General features: G+C 45.8%; 1 protein-coding gene across 15 annotated transcripts in view; it reads right to left on the reverse strand.

The window, feature by feature from the left end:
- Nucleotides 1–9841: 9841 nt before the first annotated feature.
- Nucleotides 9842–20498, reverse strand: part of ADGRF5 (adhesion G protein-coupled receptor F5) — a 113573-nt gene continuing 102916 nt past the window's right edge. For 12 of the 15 annotated variants that reach the window (XM_060403672.1, XM_042237487.2, XM_060403670.1 and 9 more), the window contains 5 exons: nucleotides 16509–17894; nucleotides 15076–15117; nucleotides 14143–14202; nucleotides 13221–13305; nucleotides 9842–11116 (listed from right to left, as the gene is read on the reverse strand). In XM_060403672.1, the coding sequence (XP_060259655.1) occupies nucleotides 11037–11116; nucleotides 13221–13305; nucleotides 14143–14202; nucleotides 15076–15117; nucleotides 16509–17894 (1653 nt within the window). In that variant the 3' untranslated portion in view covers nucleotides 9842–11036. Of the gene's footprint in view, nucleotides 11117–11727; nucleotides 11795–13220; nucleotides 13306–14142; nucleotides 14203–15075; nucleotides 15118–16508; nucleotides 17895–20498 lie in introns of all 15 variants that reach the window. The other 3 variants (XM_060403674.1, XM_060403668.1, XM_060403669.1) reach the window with 1 other exon arrangement.

Genomic DNA, 20498 nt, shown 5'->3' on the forward strand with positions numbered 1-20498 from the left:
GCTAAAACCTTACCAGCTGGCCGTGGCTGCTGGCTGATGTGTCCCTAGCCCTGAGACAGCTGCAGAATCAACACAGCCTGAAAACGAAAGCCCAGCCCAGCAGTAGGTTTCTGTGGGTGAATGAAAAAAACAGGAATAAGACCATCCTGGTTCACCCTCTAGAAGGTGCATAGAGGGGGAAGTGGGAAGGTCCCTAGGAGCTTGGAAGGCCCCGGTTTTAACTTCCTCAAGTTGCCTTCTACACTCCTGTCTGAAATGAGGGGGCCAGGTGATTTCCCAGGCTGCTTTTAGCTTTGCTTTTAGATCCATAAATAAGACTCTGTCCATGAAGGAGGATAAAAGACAGAAGGAGGGAGTGATCCCGGCTAGTACCCCTCAGAAATGCACGCCTGCCCGCAAACCCATCACACCGAGTGCAATTGCGTGTCTATAATCTGACATCGCTTTCTGCATCATTTCTTTTTCTCCTGCGAGGATCATAATATGAAAGTGTTAGGAGGAGGGCATCGAGAGTCATTTTTCGTGCCTGGTTTCTGTCATTCCTTTCATACGTCCGTCCCAAGTTACTTGTCCTCTGCCCGCCGCCTTCCAGGCTCTCACCCACCAGCTAACAGTAGCTGCACACCTTCGAGGTCCCGCCAAGGGGCTCAGCGGAGGCGCTTCCTCTAATAACCGGCAGGTGGCGATCAAGCCTCAGGAGAAGCCGGCGGGCCCCTCTTGCATTGAGTCGGGTGGCGGGTAGGGGTGGGCCGTTTGGCAGGATGGAGGACCCAGGATGATACCCATCAAAAGTGGTTCCCAAAAAGGCGGGGTCCTAAGTCAACACAGGGACATGGGAAGTGGGAGGTGGCAGCCATCTGCTCAGGACTTGCCCACTCAGTTCCTGTTTCTTTTCATGATGAGGAAAGAGCCTGGTGGTTTTTTTTTTTCCTTGTTGTTTTTTGTTTGCTTTTTTTCTGGACTTCTGAATTTGCTGTTTAGTTTCTAATAGTCATCAGCATGCTTCGTTTGGGACTTGGCTCTGCATGAAAAAATAAAAACCTTGGGATGAGAACGGGCTGGAGTAACCCCCGAAGTTGGCCCATTCGTGCAGGGGGACACTCATGACCTTTCAGTTTGTCCCCTCAAAGTTTTCAGGTGAAAAGGAAAGAAGAGATGTCTAGATAATTACTTTTTAAATAGACAAGATGCTTGTATCTAGATCAAACCCACACCACATGGAAACTAGTATTTGGAGATAAATAATAGGATTCTGGCACAGGGCTGGCTTTAGTAATTGTGCCCATCTTTCTTCTTTTATTTTCCCTGTCTGCTCCATATTCAGTTAATTGTAGAGTCATGAAAATTGTTTCCTCTTGAGAGCATATAAGAGGATAAACTTCGACATCTGTCCACCAGGACATAAGGAAAGATGGGGCGGTGAGGTTGGTAAATGGGAACAATTAGGGGCTTCATCCCCACCCCACTTCCTTCAGGACCAGGGATGGGAACAGAGAGACAGGGGGCTGTGTCAGGCCTGGCCCAGGGGGCAATTCTGCTCTCTGCTCTTGGCCACTGCTTGACACTGGCGGAGATAAAGGGTGATTTGCAATGAGCCCCCAGAGGGACAGGTGGCCTGTGAGTGATGTTGCTGCTCCTGGGAGAGAGGACACCTGGGGTCCATCTGATGCTGGGGAGGCCATATTCAGAGCAGGCCTCCCCTGGGAACCCACTCATCATGGCTTCATAGGCTTTCCTGCTTCCCCCAGCTTTCATCCCCTGGGACAGGCCCTCTGACCTGAGCTCAGAGGGCCCTGAGGTAGTCATGGCGAGAAGTCAATCTCTAGGGGTCCCCACCTGCAGGAGGGTTGAAGGCACCTGGGGCTGGTCTGGGCCTCAGATGGCTCTCCCTACACTGGCGGGTGACAGGGTCCGGTATGTGCCCACTGGGCTGTGTGCCTGGGGCAGGGTCATGCCTAGGACTCCAGGAATTCAGACTGGACCCTTATGGGAAGTACAGAAAATCAATGTAAAGGCATGTCTTGGAGCAGCATTGCCCAAGGATTGCCAACCTGCCCATGTGCTTTGGGTCCTTGGGAGAAAAGTCATCTTGTCACCTGCAGGACAATTTCCTTGGAGGAAATCTTCAAAGTCAGTCATTTGTTGCGTGTTCCCTCACGCCCCCATGGGCATCTGATGAAGAGTACCCTACCCATCCTGATGACCCCTGTGTCTCTCCTGATGACCCTTGACACCCAGGCTTAGAACTCCCCTGGACTCTCACTAGGGTCACCAGAGCTTACTGTCCCCTTCCCAAAGCTCCCCTGTGGTCAGCCTCTCCCTGCCTTTCAAAGTGATACTGGAAATGATCTTTTGCTTTAAACAGGTTATTTTAATTCTATTTATTTTTAGCTGTGCTGGATCTTTGTTGCTTTGTGCAGGCTTTCTCTGTTTGTGGCGAGCAGGGGCCCTTCATTGTAGCGCACGGGTTTCTCATTGTGGTGGCTTCTCTTGCTGTGGAGCACAGGCCCGAGGTCACACGGGCTTTAGTAGTTGCAGCTCACGAGCTCTAGGGCACAGGCTCAGTAGTTGTGGCACACGGGCTTTGTTGCCCCGCAGCATGTGGAATCTTCCCAGACCAGGGCTCGAACCTGTGTCCCCTGGATTGGCAGGCGGATTCTTAACCTCTGGGCCACCAAGAAAGTCCTGAAAATGATCTTTTACTTGCATGATACTTGACGCCTCCAAAACATATTCCTATAAACTATGCTTTGGGGGCTTAAAATAGACTTGAGAGGTAATTAAAATGATTCCCATTTTTCAGATGGGTAAACCACGGGCCAGAGAGCTTTCGTGAAGGGTCCAGAAGAATGAGGAAAGGTGTCTTCTGTTCCAGGAGCCATGTGCTTTCTGCTACATCCCGCCAATGAGACCTCAAGCTTTCCCTTCAACAAAGAAGGCGATGGGGATCTTCGGGCCCTTACTTCTTCCTGGAAAAGACATGAAACTGCCATCTTCCAGGGCTGATACCTCATGCTTGTCAGAGATCTCCAAGGATAGGGTATAAGAGTGTGGCTTTCAAGCCAGCTTGGAGGGGCAGGAGTTGTATGGAAGAAAAGTATTGGGGGTGGCCCAAAATTTCATTTGGGTTTTTCCATAAGCTATTACAAATGAACATGAATGAACACGAACACCAACGAACTTCATGGCCACCCCCAATATTACGGATTTCTGGTCCCTCCAGCTCCCATATGTGTAGCATCTCTGCAGAGACTGGCCCGAATGATGTGGCAAGGCCTGTTTTAAATTCATTTTCCTACCCTGGTGTTCCTACAGAGAAAGGAAACAGCACAGCGGAAGCATTTGTGCCTGATTTATGCTCTAAGCTGTGCTCCCTGGTGCAGCAGCTTCTAGATACACGTGGGTCCTTAGCACTGGAAATCTGCTGGGCACCTGTGGCGTAAAGCACACACTAGGTTGTGAACACTTGGTGTTAAAACAAAAAGGAATATAAAATACTAATTAAGAATTTTACATAAATTACACCCTGAAATGCCAAGATTTGGGATCTGTTGCGTTAAATCAAATATATTACTGCAATTCATTTTACCTCCTGACGTTTTGTAAAGTGGCTCCTACAAAATTTAAAATACACGTGGGACTTCCCTGGTGGCCCAATGGTTAAAACTCTGTCCTTCCAATGCAGGGGGCTCAGGTTTGATTCCTGGTTGGGGGACTAAGATCCCACATGCTGTGAGGTTCAGCCAATTATATATATATACATATATATATATATATACAGTCCAACCAGATCACTCTGCCCTCCCCACATTCCTCAATAGTTCAAAATGTGTTCCTTTGCACATAAAGGATTTTAGGAAGCATATTTTTCTTCCTATTTATATGAATAAAGTATAAACTTCATACAGTCAGGGTTGGGGAGGAAGGCTTCAAAATACGAAACTAAATGTCTTCCTTTCTGAATGATGTATACATTATTTTACAAAGAAAAACGTCAGGACAGGGACTGTCCTCTGGTCCAGTGGTTATGGCCCCAAGCATCCACTGCAGGGGCACAGGTTCCATCCCTTGTTGGGGAACTAAGATCCTACCTGCCATGTAGCACAATCAAAAAATAAAAATAAAAATAAATAAAAATATTCACACACACACACACATACACAAAGTAAACAAAGACATCAGGGCAAATGACCAGAAAATTCCAAAGTCCTCTGACCCATGTAGGCATGTGGTAGCAGCTTACCCCATCAGAGATCAATGAATCTTTTTTCAGAATATTTATCTGTTTACTTGCTGTGCTGGGTCTTAGTTGCAGCATGCAAACTCTGTTGCAACACGTGGGATCCAGTTCCCTGACCAGAGATGGAACTTGGGACCCCAGCATTGCGAATTCACTCCCTCCGTGAGTCTCTTCTCCAGCACTCTTGCCTGGAAAATTCCATGGATGGGGGAGCCTGGTAGGCTACAGTCCATGGGGTTGCAAAGAGTCAGACATGACTGAATGACTTCACTTTCTTTTTTTATGATCCACTTTTATTATTACTTATTTATTTATTTATTTTAATTAGAGGCTAATTATTTTACAATATTATATCGGTTTTGCCATACATCAACATGAATCCGCCATGGGTGTACACGTGTTCCCCATCCTGAACCCCCCTTCCACCTCCCTCCCTGTACCTCCCCGTACCATCCCTCTGGGTCATCCCAGTGCACCAGCCCCAAGCCCCAGTGTATCCTGCATTGAACCTGGACTGGCGATTCATTTCATATATGATATTATACATGTTTCAATGCTATTCTCCCAAATCATCCCTCCCTCTCCCTCTCCCACAGAGTCCAAAAGACTTCTATACATCTGTGTCTCTTTTGCTGTCTTGCATACAGGATTATCGTTACCATCTTTCTAAATTCCATATATATGCGTTAGTACACTGTATTGGTGCTTTTCTTTCTGGCTTACTTCACTCTGTATAACAGGTTCCAGTTTCATCCACCTCATTAGAACTGATTCAAACGTATTCTTTTTAATGGCTGAGTAATACTCCATTGTGTATATGTAGCACAGCTTTCTTATCCATTCATCTGTTGATGGATATCTAGGTTGTTTCCATGTCCTGGATATTATAAACAGTGCTGCAATGAACATTGGGGTGCACGTGTCTCTTTCAATTCTGGTTTCCTCAGTGTGTATGCCCAGCAGTGGGATTGCTGGGTCATAAGGCAGTTCTATTTGGAGTTTTTAAGGAATCTCCACACTGTTCTCCATAGTGGCTGGAGAAGGAAATGGCAACCCACTACAATGTTCTTGCCTGGAGAATCCCATAGACAGAGGGGCCTGGTGGGTTTCGGTCTATGGGGTTGCAAAGAGTCGGACACAACTAAGCAACTATCAGACAGACAGACAGACAGACAGACACACACACACACACACACACACACACACGACTCTCTTAAGGTATGAAATTGCTTGCAGTCCCAAATATGACCTGCAGGTGACAGTACTTCACTGGTGGTGGAGGACTTGAAGGCAACGTGCCCAGCATGGGAGAAGCATTTTGGTTTGGTTTTTAAGGAGTGAGAGGTCTGATGAACAAAAGCTTAGAGGACAGGCCAGCACCTGTGTGTTCAGATCTCTGCCCTGTTGACCTAAACCTCAATGGTATATTAGCTCCTGGGCTCACTCTACCTGCCACACCAGACACACACAGTGTGGGGAAGGTTGTCAGCTGCAGAGCTGTGAGCCTCTTTTCATCTGGATAAATCAAGCTTTCCCACATGACACCCTTTCCCTGAATTGTCCACACACCTGGAAGCCATGCCTTTGGGAAAGGTGACTTTGGTTATATTTGCATATTTAGTGGACAGAATAGGATGGACATATTTGCAGCACACAAGCCGTATTACTGATACTGTCCAGAGAGACCCTTCTCTGGGTGATTACACCTAAGGATAAAGGAAAGTTTGCAGGTCACCATGTCTACAGCTCAGACCTCATACAGATTCTACAGGGCAGTGTGAGGTCCTTAACTTCTTTTTAAAAATAATCTGAAGATAAAACTTGTGTCATCTTCTCCCCTGGACTGTGAGCAGGACCTGTGTCTCTGATGAGATATCACTCCCATGAGTAGATTACATTACAGGGAAAAGATGAAGGGATCTTGCCAGTGTAATTAAGGTCCCTCATCATCTGGCTTTGAGTTCATCTCAAGGGAGATTATCCCAGGTAGGCCTGACCTAATCAGGTGAGTCCTTCAAAAGTGTATCTGGAGATCTGAGACTGAAGAAGTACCAGAGATTCAGATTGGCCACAGAAGCTCTTCTGTTGACTTTGAAGAAGCCACCTGCCCTGTTGGGAGAAGACCATAGGGCAGGGGATGGTAAGACACCTCCAGGAACTAAGGATGACCTCAGTCTTGTAACTGAGGAGTAGAAATCTGCCAAGCAACTGCTGAGCTTGGAGGAGGACCCTAGCTTTCAGATGAGACCACAGCCCTAGCAGACAGCTTGAGTTCAGCCTGGTAAAACTCTGAGCAGAAGGTAGCGTTAACCATGCCCAGAAACTGTGTGCTAACTACCGGATATGGTTTTCAGCCTCTAACTCTGCAGTAATATGTCACACAGCCATATAAAACTAATCCGGGAAATACAGGACCTGTTGCAGAAATATCTATTGCTCACAGAAGCCACAGGGCTGTGTTTTCAGCTGTCCATGAAAATGCCAACCAAGCCACATGCAAATGTCAGAACAGACATTTTTTTAAATTTGATTCACCCACAGTCCGGTCCTGAAAACTTTACCCCCAGGTCTCCTGTTTAAAGCCTCTTAAGTTTCTGGGCTCCATATGCTGAGTGGGAACGTGAATTGTGTGAGCAAAGATGTTAGCCCTCAGCTTGTGAGCTTCAGACACCCCCCACCCACGTACCCACGCCTGGAGAAGAGAAGTGACCATTCGCTGGAGAAGGAGTTAAATTCTGGTGGACGTGGAGAAGTCTAGAACAGTGGCAGTAGCCTATTGCAAAAGTGGAGACAATTTATATTAAAAAAAAAAAAGCTTCACACCATCTTTTTAGATATTTTATTATTATAAGCAGGGGAAAGATAGAGATATGTGTTGTTGTTGAGTCGCTAAGTCATGTCTGGCTCTTTGCGATCCCATGGACTGCAGAATGCCAGGCTTCCCTGTCCTTCACTATCTCCCAGAGTTCGCTCAGATTCATGTCCACTGAGTCAAGAACCCCATGAACAGAGCTGTATGCTGGAATGCTATTAAGACATGATTGAAAATCCCAAGTCATAATTTTAGAAACCTATAGCATCTCACTTCAAAGCTGCTGCTACTGCTGCTGCTAAGTCGCTTCAGTCGTGTCTGACTCTGTGCGACCCCAGAGACGGCAGCCCACCAGGCTTCCCCGTCCCCGGGATTCTCCAGGCAAGAACACTGGAGTGGGGTGCCATTTCCTTCTCCAATGCATGAAAGTGAAAAGTGAAAGTGAAGTCGCTCAGTCATGCCCGACTCACAGCGAACCCCATGGACTGCAGCCTACCAGGCTCCTCCATCCACGGGGTTTTCCAGGCAAGAGTACTGAAGTGGGGTGCCATCACTTTCTCCGCACTTCAAAGCTAATACCTCTGAAATGATGAAACACTGTTTTCATGGGTGTTCAAAAACTACAAAGCCCCTCCTTTATTTTGGACACTTGGGGAATCAGACTTCTGCTGGCCTGAGTCACTGACTTTCTCTAGGGGACGTGGAGCCCCATTCGACAGCACCTTCACCTGCCACAAACACAGTGCATTCTGCCCACAGGCCGCTTCTATGACCTCATGACTGTTTCCTTTGTCTTCTGAAGTGGTTGTGACCTGTGACTCAGGATAATGTCTTCTGCCTCCTCTGTGCTTGCTGGTTGCTATAATCTTTCTCATCCCCGCAAAACTTCTTTGTTTTAGTCTTTCAACCTCTGTGAAGTTCCCTACACAAACCACAAAGGGCTATGTCTTCCCACAGTCTTTCTTAATTTCTGGCCTTAGCAACCTAGATCCTGAAATCCCCCACGGACTTGTATTTACCTCTTTCTCCAAGTAAACAGTATGACTCGGACGGGAGGGTGGCAGATGTATGACTCATCCAGGAGAGGATGTGTTGCACTGGACTCAGAATGTTATTCTGGGCTGAGACTCCCTCTGTAGTTTGTATCCACTGCTCAGTGGTGGATGCCCTGACCTCACAGCCTCTGAAGCATCAGTATAGACTCCATTGCAAGAAACTGACTTACCAGAAAGTCCCTTAATGCAAGAAGGTTTTGCCTGGTGGAACCGGCTTTATACACTGAGATTTCAGGGACGTGGGAAAGTAGTGGACACTTTCCAGCTGAAGTAGGCGCCGCATCTCACTTTGTGCCAACACTAGAGTTCCCATTCTTCCTTCCCTCAGAAATCTGCTGCCCAGAGCCTTGAAATCATTGCTGTTTGAAAACAGGTGACCCCAGGGCCAAGCATGGCTCCTGCTGTAATAAACAGATTCATAGACCCCTCTTTTTTACAGTGTTGAATTCTGTGGCTTATTTCAGGGTATTCTTGGCAAAGAGCGGTGACTGAACTATGTCTCTTGCAGTTGAGCAGAGAGCCAGCATGTACTGTACTTCTCCAGGGTTTTGTTTGCACAGCTTTTCTGGAACGTGGATCCAACACTCTGACTTGAAGGGGGGAGGTACAGGCACGCCTTGAACGTGTGTGTGTGTGCACATGTGTGTGTGTGCCTTGGGGGTGAGGGAACATGCCTCCATTAATGAACGTTGGCAAAGAACCAGATCCCCATGCTGGGGAGCCCCACTGGAGGTTCCTGTCATTACAAAGTTCAGGACAACAATTCCCAGAGGATCCTTAAGAAGTGGGTGGAAGGTCAGTGTTTCTTATAGTTTTGTGATTTCGAACAGGAGAACCACAGCCTTCTGAATGCAATGCTTTCCCTGGCTGATCATATCAATACTGTCTAACCTTGTCTCAGTTTTAATGGATAGAACCCCGGAAACCAAATCAGTAAAGCCATTGTTTTTCTGATGTCTAAATCGAATTCAGTTGATCATCCAGCCTAACCTCTGGCTCTGTCTTCTCAGTACCAGCTTCTGCTCAAAGTTGATCATTCCCTGGATAATTCTGAGCTTTATAATCATTTCCTTCAGGGACTTTAAATAATGAACTCTTCAGTTGGGATAATGATGTGACAGTTTGCTGGCAAATGTGGGCGTAGACATTTATGTCACTTGTGAGTATGTAGAAAAAGGAAAAAAAAAAGTTCATTTCCTTGAAACGTGATTGGGATTTCTGTCTGTCCGATCTCTCCCTTCCCATAAAGAAAAGAGAGACAGAGGTAGAATTTAATTAAAAATAAAAGGAATTGATTTTAAACAGTAAAATTATTAAAAGAAAACTCTTTCAAACCTCGGTGAATAAATGGTCACTGGATCTCAGCCTCTTTGGTCCTTTCTTCCTGATGGTTGGACCCGTTAGATCCATCCTCATGAAGACCACATTGCCCGTATTTTCAGAGAAGTCCCACATTTTTATTCTATTTCATTATGGCCCTAGGATCAGACTTTGATTTGGAATATTTGGTTGCTGTAGCTACAGCACAGGGTAAACTTTGCTATGGATAATATTTTAATAAATATTTATATTATATTTTTATGAAATGCACACACACAGGTGAAACACACACATGCACATAGTTCACAAACAATCTGCACCATCTGTTCATCAAGGTAAAGTGTCATTAGGAGCACAGACTAGCCCGCTGTAGAGCTTTTCCAGAAGATTTCTAAGTAGTTAGAATAAATGCCATTTAGACAGCAGAAAACTCCAAATGTATATTGGTCTGGGAACTTAGGAACTGAAAGAATTAACACAGAGCTATACAGCACATCCAGGGCCTCTCAATCCACAGTAACTACAAAAATAATAATGTACAACACTGTAAGATCATTAAAATCTTTTCTAGCATGCACAGAAAAGTACCTGGTTAAAGCTGTTAAATATAATTCATGACAGTTGGGAGGGTCTGTTTTCAGTGCAATATATCACATTTGGAAATGAATGGATAGACAAATATATATATTTTTGCTTACAAAGAGTGGAACAAACCAAAACCTAAGGCTGTTCTGCTAAACTATTAATAATAAAAATGTAATCAGCAGGTGGTCAGCTGGGATCTAATAATCTAATCACACTTCCTCTGTCCATTCATTCCTCTTAGCTTCAACCTTAACACACAGTAACACATACGTATGTGTTTAGCATAAGGAGAGTCCTGTCTTCTGTGAAATTCTTGTAAATATCATCATTCACTTAAAAGCATCTTGACGATATAATTTCCTCCCTATTTTTTCATTGCCTTTTTTTTTTTTTTCCTTTTTTGATCTCTCTTAGCTAAGAAAACACCAGGAAAATATTCAACTTTCTCCATGGCTAATTTTCAGTTTTCATTTTGGAGACATTTTTAATTTTCAGTGTTGCATTATCTGAGTAGTAAAAGTAGTGGGTCATTAACATAGAAATCTTAACACGTGGTCCTTCTGTTATTCTCTATATTTTTTCCTGGTAGTTTCCTCTGTCTCTCCTTTCTTTCTTCCTCTCTTCCATCTTTCCTTCCTAGAATTCACTGAAGAGTTTCCTAAGTCCTGGCCTTTTACTTATTATTTTAATCAAAGCTTATCTTTGGGCCCAGGGTGTGAAAAGGAAAAATGTCTCTGAAATTCTACTTTACAATATAGACAGAGAAGTTGGCATGAGTTTCAATTAAATACTATACACATTTGGTATCACACAGGAGACAGGGGTGGGGCAGCAACATAAATGCAACAATTTCCTTTGGTCTGTCTTTACAAAAGAAAGCCTCTTCCTTCATGAAAAAGTCTCTTAAGCATCTGCTCCCAGAGGCCTGTAGAAAAAACATGTTATCCACGGCTTGGAAAGGATCTCTTTTGCAGAGCACATCCACTGTTTCCCAAGAGGTCCCATGGGCTGGATTTTCCTGTCCTTAGTTGAGCAATGAATAAGCACTGGACGTGTTTTCCAGGGATGAACTGGTTGTTTCGGGGGTGGAAACATTGTATGTTCCTAAAAAACAGAACAGCGGCTCAGCGGAAGGTCACACTGCTTCGTGATCATTGGGGTGTGAATCTCTGCTGATCGCCCAGGCGGCGCTGTACTGCAGGAGCCAGGTAAGCCATGCCTGGAAACGAACCCGTGCCTGCCCGCCTCCCCAGACCCAGAAGTCCTGGAGAACAAACCAAGCTGTTCTCAAGCATGCGTGGCAGCCGATAAGTCAAGCACTAACTACTTCACATCACACCAGCAGCCAGATTTCTACAGAGGACAGGGCGATCTTGACACGGGCAGCCCTCTGCATGCTGCCTCATGCAACAGCCTGGAGGACATCCACATGGAGGAACATCCCTGGTCCCCTTGGGTTGGTGTGACCTGGGAAGCTCTCAGGAGGGGTCTGAGCCAGGGAAAGGGAGGAAAGTAAAGAAAAGAGGAGATTGCAGGGGAAGAAGAGGCAGGACCAGGAAAGCAGCCGGAGTCAGGGGATGGCAACAGAAGTGCTGAGGGTGGGGGTAGCAGGGGGCAACGGCACAGACTGATGCCAGCGTGGGGGCGGGGCACAGAGCAGGGGAACAGTAGGGGCTGTGTGTTGGGCAGGGGAAGTGACACAGTGCCCACCCTACCATCAGATGGGCGGACTGCCACGGCTAACAGGGTTTCCATCATTGCCTGGGGGAGCCCTTGGGGCTGCTGACAACATAAACCAAAGTTACAGTGATTATGGAGCCCTTGCATAGGCCACCATGGATCAGCATGAATGACCCTGAAAGGCTGAGTGGCAGCGGCCTGGAGTCTCGGGTCCTAGGACCTCGGGATCTGGGCCCCAGCTCTTGATCTGACTGGTTCAGGAGCAGGGAATACACTTCACTGGCCTTACATAGTGTGTAACTCAGATTCTGTGGAATCATTTCATAGAGTTTTCACTGTTCTCACTTTAATGCAAATACTAAACACCATCCGGGGCTTCCCAGGGGGCGCTAGTGGTAAAGAACCTGCCTACCAATGTAGGAGACTTAAGAGATGCTGGTTTGATCCCTGGATCAGGAAGATCCCCTGGGGGAGGAAATGGCAACCCACTCTGGTATTCTTGCCTGGAGAATCCCATGGACAGAGGAGCCTGGTGAGCTACAGTCCAGGCAGTCCCAAAGAATTGGACACAATGAAGCGACTTAGCACCACAAACATGATCCAGGGACAATGCCCGCCAAGGGGAAATGTTCTAACATACCCTGGATCTCGGATGATTTCACAACAGATCCAACCAAAAGCGAAGGTCCTCCAGTTTCATGAGTAAAACATCAAGCTGAAGCCCCAAATGCCGAGTTCTCCTGAGCTTTAATAACTAATAGGCATTCCCAAATTCACTCTTATCCAGAGAGCCACAGTCTGGAAGGCTTTCGACACATTTCATACACTTCTTCTTTTGAGAGATCTGTTCAGTGTGGAGGCGCTAGAAGGAATTCTAGTGCCTGTTTTCCCTGGCAGGAGGTGAGGAGTCGGGGTGACATGGGACAGGGCTTTCAGCTTGCCAGAACAGCCGAGACCCACTGCCCAAAGTCATTCACATCCTTCATCTTATGTCTAAACGGAGAAAATGTTCATTGCACATGTCCCTAACTCGGGTGAACAGCTAACTCGGGTGATCAGCTAACTCGGGTGATCCCTCATACGTATGCAAGGTTTTAAAAATGCCCATGTGTAAAACGAGAACACTCCAAAAGAGAAAAAATAGAAATGAAACTCACAGCTTGGGATGCTATGGTAGGATCCTCTAATTATTTTCTTCGCTGTACCATAACCCAGAACTATGACCTACCTATTCTTATATAACATGAATAGAAGTTTGTGTTTGACCAAGATAGCAATTAACATACAGTTCCCATTTTTACGGTGGATATGGTTTTGAGGTAGAGTTCTCTGCAGGCTGAAGGCATTTGCCCTCTGTACCAACCTCCTGGTAGTTTGGGAAAATATAAGCAAGTGTTTAAACTCTGCCCCAAATAAGGCCACTGTGGGTCAATGTTATGAAGTGGACAGTTGGACACTAGGGGTGAGCTGTCCCCCAGGGCAAATACGTTTGGGTCAACCCAGGAGACATCTAGAGGATGCTACGTACCTGTTTTACCAAACAAATTGTTAAATCTTCTTGATATTGGAGAACTCATAGAAAATACAGGTGTAGATGAACCTATGGATGTTGACTAGAGAAGGAAAAAGAATTACAAAGTAAACATGTTAGTACAAGGTCCGGTTTGAATCTGTAAGATGATTTGTTTGCTGCCCTCTCGTAGTCACTGCCTGCATCTTTCATCTCACCTAAGGAAAGGGCCTGGATGAACCTGAATTTCTATTTCAGACAAATTAAGTGGGAAAGCCTACTGGTGGCTCAGACCATTAAGAATCTGCCTGCAATGCAGGAGGCCTGGCTTCAATCCCTGGATCAGGAAAATCCCCTGGAGAAAGGAATGGCAACCCCTTCCAGTGTTCTTGCCTGGAGAATTCCATGGACAGAGGGGCTTGGAGGGCTTAAGTTCTTGGGTATCAAAGAGCTGGACGCGACTGAGTGAATACCACTTTCAATTTAAGCAGGAAAGCCACCTTTTGAAACAGTGGAATCTCATCATAGGTATTAGGCAATTGACTTCCAAATACATATTTAACTGTTTGATAAGGCTTATTATCTTCTGACATGTGAAAACGAAGTTATTTTCCAAGAAGAACCAGACAAAATTCATCATTATTCTTCAAATTGTGTTCCCAAGGCTCATAAATGGCCTTGAGTTTCCCCAGAAGATTGCTTCTCATTGAAATTTGGTCTTAGCTTCCAGTTGATACTATCTGTGCTATTGGCCCCTGTAACCCCTATTTTAAGATGTGGGGACAGCATCTAAATGCTAGTTCATTGCCATGGTTTTGATTAAAAGGCAGAATCAGGTACAAAGCAAACACAGTGGCATAATCTATAATTATTACACTACACTACAATTGGTAGTGGAGAGAGAGGGGTTTTTCAAAGTCTCTACAAAGCAACTATTTACCTTTGAGTGCTGTGAAGACCATTTTGACCGTGAATACTTATTCAGCAAGGCTTCCTGCACCTGCAGAGTTTAAGAGAAGCCATTGTCAAATGCTGAAAAGGGTATGGAGAGAAAGGAAGCCTTCTATACTGTTGGTGGGAATGTAAATTGGTAGTAGCCACTATGGGGACCAGTGTGGAGGTCCCTTAAAAAACTAAGAACAGAGCTACCATGTGACCCTGTAATCCCACTCCTGGGCATATACCCAGAGAGCGATATGGTCCAAAAGGATACATGCAAACCAATGTTCATTGTAGCACTGTTTACAATAGCCAAGACATGGAAGAAACCTAAATGTCCATTGATAGAGGAATGGATAAAGAAGGTACATATATACAATGGAATATTACTCGGCCATTAAAAATAATGAAATTATGCCATTTGAAACAACATGAATGGACCTAGACATTGTCATACTGAGTGAAGTAAGTCAGAGAAGGAGAAATATTGTGTGACATCTCTTATATGTGGAATCTAAAAAGAAATGAAAAAATGAACTTATTCACCAAACAGAAACAGACTCACAGATTTAAAGAATGAACTTACGGTTGTCAGGAGGGGAGAGTGGGGGGAAGGGATAGTTAGGAAGTTTGGGATCAACACGTATACACTGCTGTGTTTAAAATGAATAACGGACAAGGTCCTACTCTAGAGCACAGGGAACTCTGCTCAATGTTATGTAGCAGCCTGGATGGGAGGGGAGTTTGGGGGAGAATGGATACATGCATATGTATGGCTGAGTCCCTTCACTGTTCACCTGACACTATCACAACATTGGTAATCAGCTCTATTCCAATATAAAATGAAAAGGCTAAAGAAGAAAGAGGCCATTGTCAACCTAACACGTCATGGTTCGTTAGGCTTTTCTAGGAGCATCACTGTCACGGTTCTTACCTTCTGATCCCAGAGGCATCCAAAGAGTAAAATGAATAATCCCTGAAAAAAATTAGAAAGAAGTACATTGTAATCATATTTACTAATCATATTTTTGTCTAGCAAAATAGAAACTATTGTTCACATAGCATAGGATTTGTAAGCTACTTCTTTCTACAGCTGCATTTATGGTCAAGTAGGTGACAATGATGTGGCAGGTCCACACCAAGGGACCTTCAATGTTATAAGGATATTTTCAATTTCCCTACTTTCACTGAACTGTAAGCTGGAGGTCCTGCTGGTTTTGTTATTAAACATGCCTCTTATGTCTACAGTAGCCCTCATGGTTGTAATGGGAACATAGGGCATGAGGTAGAAAAATCAGTCCCTCCTAGTCAAGACATCATTAGATGTGAGCCTTGGAGTTGGGAGTAGCAGGATTTGTGTGGTCTTGGCATGAGCATCTAGGGTGATGTCTCAGCGTCACCTCCAGATGCCCTGCCTACTCACCAGTGCATGGGAGCCTAGGGTTACCATTCATCTATTGGTTGAGTCACAATCAAGCATCCTCTCCTCGTGCTCCAAAGGCTTGTTGTCTGCACCTCTGCTAAAGCCCTCCTAACAATGTGACTTGTATTATAATTAGTTTTGCACTGCTGGAGAGCAAAGGGAATGTCTGTTTCATTTTCGTACCATGAAAGTGAAGTTGCTCAGTCGTGTCCAACTCTTTGCGACCCCATGAACTGTAGCCTGCCAGGCTCCTCTGCCCATGGGATTGTCCCGGCAAGAATACTGGAGTGGGTTGCCATTTCCTTCTTTGGGGGATCTTCCCAACCCAGGGATCAAACCCAGGTCTGCCACACTTCAGGCAGACTACCATCTAAGCCACCAAGGAAGCCCATTCATATGATGAATGGAGCAGAATTCTTTCAGCCTTCAGCAAATGTTACCTGAGAACCTACTATGTGGTACCAAGCATTCACTTCATTTGTCAAGGTTACCCAACTTCTAGCCTGTTTCAAGCTCTTTGCTGGAACTAGGGATATGCTGATAAGTAAGAGAGGTGCTTCCACCTCACCAAGGCAAAGCTCATTTAATGCTTGTGGAAATTAACTGGAGAGGCTGTTTGGTTTAATGGTGGTATTTGCATTTAGGATATAATAGATGGCATCAAGATAACATTGGATAAATAGCAGAATCCAGTGTAGTGGAGGGACTTTCCTCCCATGTGCATCATCAAGGCAGTTAGCAGGGGGGCACATATGCTACTAAATTATAATGCAGGTGATAAGAGGTATGAGGTTCCATGGGAGCAGAGGAACGTGCCTTTTCTCTTTCACTGAGTTCTTTAGGGCCAGGGCCTCCGCTGAACTCAAACCCTTCCTCATTCCTCCCCTTATTTGTGTTTCTATCATTGCAGATCCTCGCTGAGAGCGCTGCCCTGCAGAGCATACCTGGAAGGCATTGAGGAGCGTAAACACAATGTGGAACACGGCGTTGCTCCCCTGGAACACGGTGGCCAGACCGAAACCCCAGGTGAGCCCCAGGAGCGGCGTGAGGACCCCAATGCTCTTGGTGACCTGGAACAGGCTGCTCTTCTCCTGCTTGCTCGGCTTGTCCCCGATGGAAGGCCTCAGGATCTTGGTGATGACCACAACCGTGATGGTCATGTTCACCACCACGATGATCAGGGCCGGGATGACGAAGGCCAGCAGGGCCTTGGTGTCCTCCCAGTTGAGCCAGCAGGCATTCTTCCTCATGTAGACCTCCCGGGGCTGGGTGGCCCCCACCGTGATGACTGAGATGACCAGAGGGCAGCCATACCCCAGGGAAAAGGCGATCGTCTTCTGAATGGACTTGCTTGTGTCGTGCAGGATGAAAACCAGGCGGTAGAAGAGCATGAGGCCCAGGGTCAGCATCCAGAAGAAGACGCTGAGGTAGAAGAAGTGGATGAAGAAGGTGGCGGCCACACAGGCCGTCTCGTTGAGCGGGAAGCGATGGTCGTGGATGGCGGCGGCCACGATGAACCAGACGTCGGCCACCAGCAGGGAAGCGGTGATGTTGACGATGCAGGTGTGCCGCATGGAGGAGGTCCGGTTCTTGGTCACCGATTTCCACACCACGGCCTCCACGACGAGGCAGGCCGCTAAGCTCAAGATGGAAAAGCACAGCCCGATGTAGGAAATGATATCCAGCAGGATTTTCAGGAGCGAGTCGGGGTCTGGGGAGTCGGGGGACATGAGGATGGAGAAGGAGGTGAGGTGTTCACAGCTGCAGGACACACTGTCCTCGGTGACTTCTTTCACATAGCACCCACTGTTGTCCCACCCCCCGGTGTGGTTGGCTAGGTTGAAGTTCCAGAAGACACACTGCGGTATCCCGCCCGAAGGGTGGCTGTTTTTGAAAGTCATCAGAATCCTGAATGGTGTGGTTATTCTGCGGCTGACGGTGGTGGTCATCACCAGGCTGTTGGCAAAATTCTCTCCCAGAACATCCCGGTCGAGGATGGTTTTGAGAGTTGGGAAAGCCACGGTGACGACAAACGAATCTGGCTGCAGGTGCTCCAGCTGGCATCCACTGATGGTCACGTTGCCCCAGAGGTCAGAGTCTAAGAAGACAAAGCTCTGCCTGTACGATTGGGGGTGGCCAGGTTTTATGACCATGCTCTTCATCTGCACGTTAGGTTGGGAGATGGTGCTGTCTTCTGCCCTTAAAACTCGGGAAAATCTTTCCACTGAATCCAATAGCTGCGAGCTATAATTGGTTTTTTGTTGCTGTGACATCTTCCAGGTATTCAAGGCAGACTTGCCAAGGATGATATCGACCGTGGAGAGGACGTGCTGTAATTGACAAGGCATGAGATCAAACCAACTGAATGTTTTCAATCATAAAAGAGAGAGAAAAAAACAGAACATCTCCTTGGAAACGGGTTAAGTGGGTACATGCAGGCGTGCATGCTCATTTGCTAAGTCATGTCAGACTCTTTTGTAACCCCATGGACTGCAGGCCACCAGGCTCCTCTGTCCATGGGACTTCCCAGACAAGAGAACTGGAATGGATTGCCATTTCCTCCTCCAGAGGATCTTTCTGACCTAGGAATGGAAACCAAGTCTCCAGTGTCTCCTGCATTGGCAGGTGGATTCTTTACCACTGAGCCACCTGGGAAGCTCTAAGTGGGTACAGGGAAGAAGAAAAGAGAAGGGGAAAATGCAGCATCACAGGCTGAGGGGACAATGATCCACCCTTTATGGGGAAAATTAGCAGAGGATAGACTCCCCCCCCCCAACTTCAAGACTTTGTGAAATGTTTAGCAGTCGTGATCGTGAGAACCACCCATACAACTCACTAAGGTCAACTCAGCAGGCTGGCAGAGATATTTATTAATTGCTTTATGTTTTATTTTTAAATCTCAAGCCGGTAAAGGCTTTTTGGGTGGGTGGTATTTCACCAGCAAGGGTGAGAGAGTCTCAGAAGACCGTCTCAAATGATGAGCATCAAATAAGACACGTGAGTGTTGTTAAAGGCACCTTTCTTTTTTGCTTGACATTTTGATTCTCTCTCCCATAAACTTGGAATTGTCATTTGTGGCTTATCTCCGTGGAGAGAAGTGGCTTCTCTCTGCCCTTCTTCGCCTGGTTCTGTTCTCTGAAATAATGAGCCCTGGGGTTAGTTGAACGGTGGCCTCCAAAATGACTTGTCCTAATTCCCAAACTCTGTGAATGTGACCTGATTTGGAGGAAGGGTCTTGGTAGATGTTATTAAGGATCTTGAGAGAAAAATTATCCTGGTTACCTGGGTAGGCCCTAAATCCAGTGACAAGTATCCTTAAAAGAGACAGAAGAGGAGGAGATAAATGGAGAAAATGAGTCGTGTGAGGACAAAGTCAGAGGTTGGAATGAGGCAGCCACAAGTCACAGAATGCCTGGAGCTACTAGAAGCTGGGAAGCGAACGTGCTAGTCAGTCTTGCCTGACTCTGTATAGCCCCATGGACTGCTGCCCACCCGCTCCTCTGTCCATGGGATTCTCCAGACAAGAATACTGGAGTGTGTAGTCATTCCCTTCTCCAGGGATCTTCCTGACCCAGGGACTGAATCTGGGTCTCCTGCATTAGCAGGCTGATTTTTTACCATCTGAGCCACCAGGAAAACCCACTAGAAGCCAGAAGAGATGATCAAAGATTCTTCCCTAGAGCCTTCAGAGGAAACATGGTCCCCAGATACCTTGATTCCAGACTTCTAGCCTCAAGGAGTGTGAGAGAGGAAGTTTCTGTCATTATAAGCCACCCAGTTTACGGCAATTTGTTAAACAGCCCTCGGAGATCTGTATAAGCCCCTGGGACTCTTGTAACCCAAGCTGCTTGCCGGTTGCCTCTGGCTGGGTTTGTCCAGTGAGAAACATCAGCAGGAGGTGAGATGATGAGAGAAGAAAGAAGCTGAGATCTGCTTTTCCTGCATCCTCATTTCTACTGTCAGCATATCTATGGTATAGTTCTGTCCTTCCCATACTATAGCTCCTGCTCAGTGATCCCTCCTCCAAGGTGATGGGTGCACTATTTCCTCCTCTTCCTGTTAATCCTCCAGGTAGTAAAGGTTTCTAAATGTTTCTGGTCTCTGGTTGCCTCACACTTTTTAAAAAATTCCTAGTTTTACCTCTCTAAGTATCCCTTCACTAAAGTATCTTCATTTGAACTCTGGTGGGTGAATTCTTTCCTCTTAGAACACTAACTGCTGGAAAAAAAGGAACCTTCTTACATTGTTGGTGGGAATGTAGATTGATATAGCCAGAATGGAAAATCTTATGGAAGTTCCTTCAAACACTAAAAATAGAACTATCATATGATCCAGCAATTCCACTCCTGGGCATATACCCAGACAAAACCATCATTCAAAAAGATAAATACACCTCAATGTTAGTTGCAACACTATTTACAATAGCCAAGACACGGAAGCAACCTAAATGTCCATCAACAGAGGAACGGGAAAAGATGTAGTACATATATACAATAAAATATTACTCAGCCATAAAAAGGAATATAATTGTGTCATTTGAAGAGATGTGGATGGGACTCAGAGACTGTCACACTGCAGGTGAATTCTTCTCCCGCTGAGCCACAAGGGAAGCCCCCAGCTGAAGTGGGAAGGAAATCCCCCAAAGAGAGGCTATATGTATATGTATAGCTGATTTACTCTGTTGTACAGCAGAAATGAACATAACATTGTAAAGCAACTATACTTCAATTAAAAAAAAAGAAAAGAAAATTGACTGCATCAAAGGTCGTGTTTAGTGAGAGATTGTTGAGAATCCCACCTTGTACATATTCTGAAAACCTTTCATTCCTAGTTTTCTTAGAAAGCAGGTAAGAATTCATTCTCTTTTAATGAAGAAACTATTGAGATTTTTTAAAAAATCATCTTAAGATCCCAAGATATACACGCACATGCTA

The sequence above is a fragment of the Ovis aries genome, chromosome 20, assembly GCF_016772045.2.
Source record: "Ovis aries strain OAR_USU_Benz2616 breed Rambouillet chromosome 20, ARS-UI_Ramb_v3.0, whole genome shotgun sequence".
Classification (NCBI taxonomy): domain Eukaryota; kingdom Metazoa; phylum Chordata; class Mammalia; order Artiodactyla; family Bovidae; genus Ovis; species Ovis aries.